This window comes from Hyperolius riggenbachi, chromosome 9 (genome assembly GCF_040937935.1).
Source record: "Hyperolius riggenbachi isolate aHypRig1 chromosome 9, aHypRig1.pri, whole genome shotgun sequence".
Lineage (NCBI taxonomy): Eukaryota > Metazoa > Chordata > Amphibia > Anura > Hyperoliidae > Hyperolius > Hyperolius riggenbachi.
The window spans coordinates 42,649,518-42,661,084 of record NC_090654.1 but is presented as its reverse complement, the minus strand read 5'-3'; the positions used below and the strand labels follow the sequence as shown (position 1 = coordinate 42,661,084).

Below are 11,567 nucleotides of genomic sequence, written 5' to 3'. Positions count from 1 at the left end.
AGTGTTTTTTTATTGGAGATTTCCTTTAACTTACCATATACATGGCTGCAGCAACAGGCAAATAGAATGTATAGAATCCAGTTTTGAATTTCGCAATGGCCTTAAACCTGCAGGAGAGGTGAGAATTGCAGAATAAATACACAGTCCAGGTCACAGTATCCCCATAGAACTCACACGTGGTCAGCTCTGGTGGACATGGCAAAAGGTCTACAGAAAGGTCACTAGTGATCAAAGGAATATCTCTCACCTGGTCTCTGTAAATCTCTCCAAATCCACTTTCCCTGGCTGAGAGGTGACGAGGTCCAACGCCTGACCCAATTCTGTTCGATATGAAATCTGCAGATGACAGATGAGAGACGTGGAAAGAGAGCTCAGTTTTTAGAGAGGGTTGTCATGAACAATTTGTGAAAAAACGCAATCAATCAATTTTCTGATTGTGTTTCACGAGTACAATCCAAATTGCCCATCTAGGGACAGCACAGCGAAAAAACTCTGGGGTCAGCCTATTCATGTGGCTGCAGCTGTCACCCCGAGCTGACAATGTGTTGTTTAATTACTGGGAATAAAAGAATCTCTCTTTAGCAGGCAGCTCACACAGAAGTGTCAGCATCAGCTGAATAGAAACATTTGGCTTGTTACTGCCATAGAGGGCATCTTAAGGTCCATACTCACGGGGGACGGCCGTCGACGCAACTGCGTGGCACGCGCATGTTGTGGCGACAGTTCGCCCATGTGTATGACGCGCGCGCCCCGAACCGTCGCCTGTCGGAGCTGTCGCCAGGCGATTGACATGTTCAATCGCCGGCTACAGCCGTCGCCGCAACCTCGCCGGAACTGTCGCTAGTCCCGCATGTGTATGCGGGCTAGCGACAGCTACCCACACACAGCACACGGAGCTTCCGGCGGGGGGGGGAGGAACCTCGGCGACAGCTTCCGCCGCATCGCTAATCCCTCTGCTGCCATGTGGATGCAGAGGGACTTGGCGACGAGCTGTCGCCGAACTGTCGCCGAACTGTCGCCGAACTGTCGCGCACACGCTCCCGTGTGCTAGCGACAGCTACAATTGTCCCCCGTGAGTACTTAGCTTAACCCTCCTGGCGGTTTGACAAAATCCGCCAGAGGGCAGCAAATACGTTTTTAAAAAAAAATTTTTTTTTTTTTTCATGTAGCGAGACGAGGTCTCGCTACATGATAGCCGCTGCTCAGCGGCATCCCCCCAGCCCCTCCGATCGCCGCCGGCGATCGGAGATCAAGAGATCCCGTTCAAAGAACGGGATCTCTTGGAGGGCTTCCCCCGTCGCCATGGCGACGGGCGGGATGACGTCACCGACGTCATCGACGTCGTGACGTCAAAGGGGACTCCGATCCACCCCACGGCGCTGCCTGGCACTGATTGGCCAGGCAGCGCACGGGGTCTGGGGGGGGGGGGCGGCTGCGGCGCGACGGGTAGCGGCGGATCGGCGGGTAGCGGCGGCGATCGGACACTGCACGCAGCTAGCAAAGTGCTAGCTGCGTGCAGGAAAAAAAAAATTATGCAAATCGGCCCAGCGGGGCCTGAGCGGTGCCTCCCGGCGGCTTACCCCGAGCTCAGCTCGGGCTTACCGCCAGGAGGGTTAAGTCAGCAAGAGACTAGACTGTCAGATTTGGAATAGCTGTATTGCATGATTTTTGCAGTTTTAAAAGATACCATACTTACAGTATGATGATTATGAAAATTATATAATTTGATTGCTAACGTCCTGCTGGACGCTAGGGCAAATGTACATTTTATACGTATGCATACACATGTATTTGATTTTTTTTTTTTGTAATAGTCGTCCTTTAAGATCCCCAAAGTGTCTCTCTAGCCAGTTGCCTGAGTACAGCAGGAGAAATTGGCAGCGCTTTCAGACAGAGGCTGTACCCGGATTAGCTATTTGCAAAGATGTGCAAAGCTCCAAAATATGGACAAAATTACATAGCATGCATTCAAAACAGGTACAGCAAAGGGCCCGTCATTGCTATGGGGAAGTCTAGTGGGAATAATTTGTGCACATACTGTATTATTTATACTGAAGCTAACACCCTCCTTTACTGTACATGTTTTGAATGCATGTTGTGTAATTTTGTCCATATTTTGGAGCTCTGCACATCTTTGCAAAAAGCTAAATTGGGTACAGCCTCTGTCTAAAAGTGCTGCCAATTTCTCCTGCTGTACAAAATTGACGTAAATATACTTTTTGGCTACCTGCATTCATGTGCTTCAATCTGCATTCAAATTTTTAGATTAGGAATTAGTACATAATTTGCATCTGATTTGCATCCAAGGCATGTATTTAACCCCAGAGCAGGCTCTGCATGCCTCTGTTGGCTTTCATTTCAGTTTTCAGTCTGGAGCGCTGTCACTTGTTTGATGCCAGTTGTCTGAGTAACTCTACAGTAGCCAATAAGGTCTTCTCTGATGCTAGGGGTGGGCTTTTCCTTTCCTTGCAGCAGTGTGAAACGCGTTTTAATTGTGGTGCGTTTCTCTTTTTTTACCGCAGGGTGGTGCTAGGGCAATGAAAGTCTATGGGGTCTTTCACACTGGATGCGATGCAATACGTTGGTAGTATCACATGTCTGGTGAGGTACGGCAGACTGGAAGTCATGTAAATCTATGGCGATGCAGATTTTTTAAAAACCGTTTTCGCTTTTCTGCTGTAATCCATCATGGTCTTACATGCATAATGACGTAGCGACCATGGAGGAGCAGAAAGCACATACTGCCCATGCATGACGCAGTATGTCCAGATTACAGGCCAGGAGAGTCGTCTGACTTGCCAGAAGACCGGGTTTGATTACAGGAGAACGGCGGCTGACAGAGGGGAATGGAAGGTGCGGTAAGTATTAGCTCATACTCCTCTACCCATTGCATATTCGTTTTTTTTTGACATATTGTACCCTTTAAAGAGACTCTGAAGCGAGAATAAATCTCGCTTTAGAGCTCATAGTTAGCAGGGGCATGTGTGCCCCTGCTAAAACGCCGCTATCCCGAGGGCTAAACGGGGGTCCCTTTACCCCCAAACCCACCCCCGCAAGACTTGGTCGTCAACTTGGTCGTGAATTTTTTCTTCCTGGAGGCAGGGCTAACGGCTGCAGCCCTGCCTCTAGTCGCGTCTATCAGACGCGCATCGCCGCCTCTCCCCCGCCCCCCTCAGTGAAGGAAGACTGAGAGGGGCGGGGGAGAGGCGGAGGTACACGTCTGATAGAAGCGCGGGAGGCAGGGCTGCGGCGGTTAGCCCTGCCCCAATGCGGAAGCACTCCCCGGCTGTACGGAGGGGATTTGGGGGTGAAGGGACCCCCGTTAAGCCGTGGGATAGCGGCGTTTTAGCAGGCGGCGTTTTAGCAGGGGTACGCATGCCCCTGCTATCTATGAGGCCTGAAGCGAGATTTATTCTCGCTTCAGACTCTCTTTAACCACTTCACTACGGAGGGGTTTTCCCCTTCTGTACCAGAGCAATTTTTCACCTTTCAGCGCTCCTCCCATTCATTCACCTATAACTTCATTACTACGTATCACAATGATACAATCTATATCTTCTTTTTTTCCACCACAAATTAGACTTTCTTTGGGTGGTACATCCAGCGTCACGTGATTACATACACTTCCTCCTTCCGGGTTGAAGGAGGAAGTGTATAGTCACGTGACTCCGGATTTGAACGCAGCTTGGGAGGCGCCGAGGGATGAGCGAAGAAGACGCCTGATGGGTAATATTAACCCCCCCCTTTGGCCACCCGCACAGCTGCTGTAATTAGTAGGATGAAATTCGAATAACCCTATTTGAATTTCATCCAAATTCGAAGTTAAGAGCATCCCTGCTAAGAATTCTCCTGGAAGTTACCAGGAAGTGCTTTATTTTAATTAATCAAGATGCCTCCTGTTGATTCATTCACAGGGGATCAGTTGCTTCGGGGGAACACTCATTCCCCTTCCGCAATCGTTCCCAGCAACCGGCGCAACACCGCTGGAAAAATATATTCGTCCAGAATGCCTCTGAGCTGCGCCTTCCGGACGAATATATGCATCCAGTTAGGCATAACTGGTTAAAAACACAAAAAAACCTAAAAAACCTAAAAAAGTAAGAATGTCTGAAGGACACATGTAATTTAAAGACAAAGGGGTTGATTCATCAAGTTGCACTGCTAAAGCATTGCAGGTTTAATGACACCAACGCCCGCTAAATACAGCGCCACACCCTACACGCGGTAGTGCAGCGTAACATGCGCTCCTAAATAACGTGTGCTACCTTTAATTTATGGCTGCTCCAACTGTGAGATGTGATTGGCCCAAAATGCTACCTGTCATGCAGCATATACCACGTAGGGGCTTACAGAAAGCCCCTACGTGGTATATAGGCAACATTTTGGGCCAATCTCATCTTGCAGTAGAAACGGCCATAAATTAAAGGTAGCGCGCGTTATTTAGGAGCGCATGCTATGCTGCACTACCGCGTGTATGTAGCGGGCGCTGGTGACATTAAAGGGGAACTGAAGTAAGAGGTATACGGAGGCTGCCATATTTATTTCCTTTTAATCAATACCAGTTGCCTGGCAGCCCTGCTGGTCTATATCTCCGCAGTAGTATCTGAATAACTCCAGAAACAAGCATGCAGCTAGTCTTGTCAGATCTGACTTTAAAGTCTGAAACACCTGATCTGCTGCATGCTTGTTCAGGGGCTATGGCGAATAGTATTAGAGACAGAGGATCAGCAGGGCTGCCAGCATGGGCGGCGCCAGGAGGGTGCTAGGGGGTGCTCAAGCACCCCCTAGAATTGTCCAAGCACCCCCAAAGCACCCCCTGGCGTGAACTGACTTTAGGCGTCTAAGAGACGCCGAGTCAGTTCACAATAGCAGCCCGAAGCAGCAGAGCAGGGCTACGGTAAGATGGCCACCCGAAGCCCTGCTCTGCAGACTTGGAGTCTGCAGTGCAGGGCTTCGGGCGGCCATTTTCCCGTAGCCCTGCTCACCGGGTAATGCAAGCTGCAGGCAGGAAGTCACGTGAAGAGCTGGGAGCTGCGTGCCACAAAGAGGTCGGTCGAGGAGGAGGTCGGGACAGGAGGTCTTTTGACTGTAGGTGAGTAAATGGGTTTTTCTTTTCTTTTTCAGGTGGTGCTGCTGATTGGGGTCAGAACTGATGAGCATTGTGCATATTGGGGTCAGATCTGCTGAGCATTGTGCATATTGGGGTCATATCTGATAAGGATTGTGCATATTGGGGTCATATCTGATAACGATTGTGCATACTGGGGTCATATCTGATAACGACTGTGCATATTGGGGTCATATCTGATAAGGATTGTGCATACTGGGGTCATATCTGATAACGATTGTGCATATTGGGGTCATATCTGATAACGATTGTGCATATTGGGGTCATATCTGATAACTATTGTGCATATTGGGGTCATATCTGATAACGATTGTGCATATTGGGGTCATATCTGATAACGATTGTGCATATTGGGGTTATTGAACGTGTTTTTTGTTCAAATCTGCTCACATTACGTGTATTTTCTTGAGAAAACCTGCACAATTATGTGAATTTTCTCGGGAAAGGGTCACCAAAACTTGGGCCCTCTGTCTTTGCGTTGCACTTTTAAAGGGAACCCGAGGTGAGAATAATATTGAGGCTACCATATTTATCTCCTTTTAAGCAATACCAGCTGCCTGGCTGCCGTGTTGGCCCTCTGCCTCTAATTCTATCAACCATAGACCCTGAACAAGCATGCAGCAGGTCAGGGGTCTGACAATATTGCGGTAGAATCGGCCATAAAAAATGCCTTTTATTGAATGGCTGATTTCTGAATCCTCAATCACTCTACAAAGGAAGCCCACCTCCAGGAAGAGCTCCAACAAGTCCAGGTAGTATGGCTGCCCACGGCAGTACTTCTTCAGGATTTGGTACAAACAGGATTCAAGCAGGCAGCCATCATTGACCGCACTCATTCCAATGCCATCCTGTAACAGAATACATAAATCAGAACTTCAGGACTGCCTTGCATCTATGGTTAACAGCCGCATATACCCTCCCTGTTTATAATATAGATACAGACAGATAGAAGTCATGGAAGTCACCTTTTTGTACCAGGGTAGCCGACCACGCCGGATCACCGCATGGTCCGTGATGTCATCAGAGATCACAAAGAAAGCCTGAAGCTGCAGAGGAGGATTAAAGTGGTCAGTTACACACAGTCACTCCTACAGGTCATAAATGAAGATGCAACAAGACTCACCAGCTCTATACACCAGCCCACTGCCAGGACCCTTCGAATGTTGTCATCCTTCTGTAACTCTGATGCCGCCAGTTTCCGGTAAGATGTCAGAACTGTCACTCCCCGAATACACTTTCCCCCTGGGGTGTTGTACTCCAGAACCTGCAGACAGGAAAGCGAGAGGGTGATTAGAGGGCAACACTGTACATTTCTACAGACAGAAGAGTTCAGCCACCTGATACAACTTGTCATTGATCTGAACCTGCAAAACGTGCAGTCTTCCTTTGTGCAATAAAAAATACTTTTCATTAGTCAATGTTTGACTGGCTCATTGACTTAGAGAGGTAGGCCAACCATAGCTCCCAACTGTCCCTCTTTCCTCCTCATTTGTCCCTCTTTCAGGACTTTGTCCTTCTTTCTATGTAAATATATATATTTCTTTACTAAAAAATGTGTTTGATTGACTCTAAACGTTATTTCCATCCTTTAAATTGATATATTACTAATTGTAAATTGTTACTATGAAGGAAAATTAACCAGGATAGAAAGGACCGGTGTGGTTTGAATTATAAAACAACATATTTTTCTTATGAAATCTTAATGGTATGCATGACTAGGGGGTGTGATGGGGGCGTGATCAGAGGTGTGGCAGGATTGTGTGTCTTAAGTGTCCCTCTTTCTCATCTCAAAAAGTTGGGAGGTATGGGACAACCTTTTCTCTATTTTAGTATTTTTAATGTGTTTTATTGTCCTGGGCGCCTCCTCCTACCAGTTGTTTCATAGTACACTTTAGTTGGATGATTGCAATTTTTAGTTTCACCCCCTGTTTGAGAATCAGTCTGTACTTACTCAGTATATAGAGGAGAATAATCACCTGGAGAGCGACCGCAATGGGTGGATACCCCAACCGGAGCGGAACCTTCTATACACATTGATAGTGGTTGCCATTTGTAGCAACCCTTAATACTTGAGTATAACACTTAATGTGAACCAGAGACGAAGCACCCTCATGTATTTTACCATATATATCAGTGGTAGCATTAGAGAAAACATCTACCCTGCTCTCTGTTTCATTCTTCACTGCTCAGCCTTCTTGTTATCAGCCCTGATAAAATCCCCAAATGAGCAGTCTGGCTTTGCTCAGGAATCATTATAGCTGAGTCTGTCTTTTCTGATGTCTTTTTAAGCCCAAGCCTGTCCCCTTCTGGCTCTGCTATAATGAATCAGCTATAATGATTCCTGAGCAAAGCCAGACTGAATGCTCAGTTGGGGATTTTATCAGGGCTGATAACAAGCAGGCTGAGCAGTGAAGGATAAAACCGAGAGCAGGGTAGGTTTTTTCTCTAACGTACCCACTGATATATATGGTAAAATACATGAGGGTGCTTCGTCTTCAGTTTGTATTTTTGGCTCCTGGCCTTTTTTCCTTTGTATCTTTTCGGTATCCTGGGAGCTCTGGGACAACCCATCAAGCCTTATGACAGGCAGAAGAGGTGCAGAGTGATTTGATGGTAACACTGGACACTCCTGTGGACAGAAGATGGGCAGGACAGTCCAAAGGGCAACACTATACACCCTTTGGGAGGGATGACAGGTGGGGCAATCAGGGTTAACATTAGAGATGGCTTGAACCTCTGATTTTAGGTTCGTGAACCTCAAATGCTAACTTCCGAAAAGGTTTGCATTCGCGCGAACTTTGCGAACCGCAATAGACTTTAATGGGCAGGAGAACTTTCAGAAATTCAAATGCTAATTCTGGCCAGAAAAGTGATGGAAAAGATGTTTCAAGGGGTCTAACACCTGGAGGGGGGCATGGAAGAGTGGGATACATGCCAAAAGTCCCAGGGAAAAATCAGGATTTGACGCAAAGCAGCATTTTAAGGGCAGATATCACATTGCATGCTAAATTGGAGGCATAAAATGCTTTAAAACATCTTGCATGTGTATACATCAATCAGGTAGTGTAATTAACATACTGCTTCACACTGACAGACCAAACTCACTGTGTAATGCACTGCAAACAGCTGTTTGTGTAGTGACGGCCGTGCTGGACTGGTGCGCACCATGGCGAGAGTGCAGGCGATAGCGGTTTTCAAGTCCATATAGTCGCCAGGCTGAGGTAGCTCAATGACAGAACAACAGTGACTGTCCAGCTGATCAAATTTGGTCTGTCCACAATGAAGCAACGACCTTATTATCTTGTGTGTGCCCCCCAACACTTTCATATAGTCATTGCTTCATTGTGATACGCAAGCCCCTTTACCGCGGCAAGGTAACGATCACGAAGGGGAATTGACACATGTCAATTAGGCAGACATGTACACGCACCAGAAAAATTATTATAGCGGTCGCTGCTAGCAGCAGCCTTAAAAATTCAGGAATCCACCTGGAGTCCTGGACCCTGTTGGTGGTGGTGGAGAAGGCAGTCAAGCGGCGTGCAGGCAGAGATGCTGTGTGGGGACTGACTTAGTCTTGGGGCAGGCAGTCACATGGCGTGCAGGCAGAGATGCTGTGTGTGGGGATTGTCTTCGGGCAGGCCTGCCTTCTTCTGAAAACTGTACTTTGGTTGTATTAGGTGTATTTTCTGGTGAAACACTGCCCACATTGTGTATTTTCTGGTGAAACGCTGCCGCATTTATGATTATTTTTCTGGTGAAATGATGTCGCATTACGATTATTTTCTGGGGAAACGCTGCCGCATTACGATTATTTTTGGGTGAAACGCTGCCGCATTAAAATTTCATGGGGGGGGGGGGGGGCACCACGGGGTAGTGGTGGTGGGGGGTTACAGCTTTTCTTGCCTGGAGTGACAAAGGCACCCCTGATCTCAAGGGTAATGCTTTACAGTCCTACAGGCAGAAGTGGGGCAGGTTAGCATCATTGTACTCCTATGGACATAAGAGAGGCAAGGTAATTTTCGGATAAAAGACACGCCCCTGCCACACCTCAAACCACGCCCTACCACACCCCTCACCATGCATATCACAAAGTATTCAGAGCCAAAGGATGTAGTTTTATCATTCAAACCACACTGGTCCTTTCTATCATCAGTAGTTTTAATTCATTTTAACATTTGAAAATAAGAAATAAATCAATTTAATTGATGAGAATAAAGTTTAAAGTCAGTTAAACACATATTTCTGTAGAGAAATACATATATTTACAATAAATCTGTACATCAGAAGTGGGACAAATAAGGAAGAAAGAGGGCCAGGGTTCCCAAAGAGGGACTGTCCCTCCAAAAGAAGGAACAGTTGTGAACTATGGAAACAGTGCATAATAAAAAGGTTTAGTACACTAGAACCTGTAGGAAGGAAAAGGGCAGCATGTAATAAGTACACTATTGGAAGCAACATTACCTCTTTTAGCCATGACATGGCCTCCCCGATCTCAGGGTGATCCCAGTTCTCTGCTGTCAGATCCTCAACTATCGTTTCAAAGAAGCTGCAGAACTCCTTATGCTCTGACGAGGCCTCTATGCTGCACATTCTGATGTCCTGTCAAGTTAAAGGTACGACTTACATTCTGATAGAAGAAACCACAGCAGAGAATATATAATAATCCAGGATGTATGCTCAAGCATTATGACAAGTCTTTGGCTTTCACTACTGTCTTCATATCTACAAAAATGATACATTTATCACTTGAAAGTAGGTGCTTTCATTCCCCTGATTAAAGATGCAATCTGTTCAAGGCTGTTTTTGAGCAAAGACATTCCAGGCCATTGCCTGGAGCACCATTGTTCTCAGGGGATCATCCATATGATCATCATCATCAGCAGCTCCCTGCGACTCTGTTTACCCTTCACCTCTTTCAGTGCCAGTAGTGCAGGCCTCTCCACCCCCTTCCCCCTATCAGTATCTGGATTTTACCTGATTGCACTTCAGAGGGAGAGGAACCTGCATGGTGCAGTCCTGGAGTTTTATTGGCGCCCCGGCAGCTGAAGTGCAGAGAGAGCGGGCCCTTCTTGAAGCAGAATCGGAGGAGCCCCCTTGTGTCAGCCTAAGGATCTGCTACTCACTTTTGTGTAGGAAAGCCTGAGAGGCAGCAACAGCAAGTTTCAAAGTGAGCCTGTAGACATGGTCAATGTCTCACTGTGCCCCACATGGCATACTGTTTGTCAAGTGACCCTTGGTGTCCCTGAAGAGGAGTAGTGGGGTGTCTTGTGTGTCATCAGCTCTGCCACTACCACCAGACAATATAAGTTCAAAGATATATAGTAAAAAAAAAAGTATTTTTGAAGAGACAAAAAAGTTTCAAGATGATCTTAAATTTTAATGTATCAAAAAGTTATTTTGTAAAAACAGAGTTCACAAATCTTCAAGCGAATTCATCTTTGCAAACATCATCCCATTATCAAGTACCAAAAACATACGTTGAAATATGCAATTGTTTAAAAAGGCGACAACGTCGACTTGTTTCGGAGTAACCTTCTTCAGGCCTTCACAAACAATTGTAATCTAAAATTTAATGTATAGAAAATACAACAATAAATTACGGTAATTAACAATAAAGCAAGCAAACTGCATCAAATACATAAAAATAAATATGAAAATTAAATAACAACAACGGTAACATAATCAAAATTACCAAGATGAGAGCAGACCAGAAAAAAATAAATAGACCCAAGAGATATAAGCCAGAAAATCAAAAAAATCTAAATAAAAAATAAACATAAGCTACCTGAAAAAAATAAATAAATAACCAAACTGTGTAGGAATCATAGATCCTATAGAAAATTGGAAGGAAAAGAGAGCAAACAAATCTAGCTCACCACTGAATGAAGGGAAAGGAGGAGATACAGGTAAAAATCAGAATACCTGTAATATACAGGACAAAAATTGGGACGGGTACCATCTGGACAAAATCAAGAAGGAAACACCACCTAAAATAATGACACAATCCTACTAAAATAATAAATGGGAAAGTTCGGATGTTTGGATGTTTGTTACTCAATCACGCAAAAATGGCTGAACGGATTTGAATGAAATTTGGCACACACATAGTATATTACCTGGAATAAAGTATAGGATACTTTTTATTCCCATAACCAAAAAGAGACAAATACTGGAAAATGTAAACTGCAGCCATTCCTACACTGTTACACTGGATGTGTGTTTAGCTTCTAAGGGTAGAATGGTTAATTTGCATATATTCAGCAGTGATGCACAGGGAGACATCTCAAGCTCACTCCAACCTGAATTATCGCAAATTCTTTCTGTTTTAAGAAAGCAAACTTTTGTTTTTCTTAACATCTTAGTAAGGGGGCTTTTAGGACCATTGTAGTCCCTTACACACTCCAATGAGTTCTGGGTCACCATGAGCTCGCTGATTAGT

At 45.6% G+C, this 11,567-nt stretch overlaps 1 protein-coding gene across 1 annotated transcript in view; it reads right to left on the bottom strand.

Moving 5' to 3' along the window:
• LOC137533424 (farnesyl pyrophosphate synthase-like) overlaps window positions 1–11,567 on the bottom strand; it is a 98,346-nt gene that overhangs the window by 4,377 nt on the left and 82,402 nt on the right. Inside the window, exons 3-8 of the mRNA XM_068254818.1 lie at window positions 9,590–9,727; window positions 6,252–6,392; window positions 6,094–6,174; window positions 5,854–5,976; window positions 248–336; window positions 35–107 (exon numbers count right to left, since the gene is read on the bottom strand). Coding sequence (XP_068110919.1) covers window positions 35–107; window positions 248–336; window positions 5,854–5,976; window positions 6,094–6,174; window positions 6,252–6,392; window positions 9,590–9,727 — 645 coding nt within the window. The remainder of the gene's footprint in view (window positions 1–34; window positions 108–247; window positions 337–5,853; window positions 5,977–6,093; window positions 6,175–6,251; window positions 6,393–9,589; window positions 9,728–11,567) is intronic.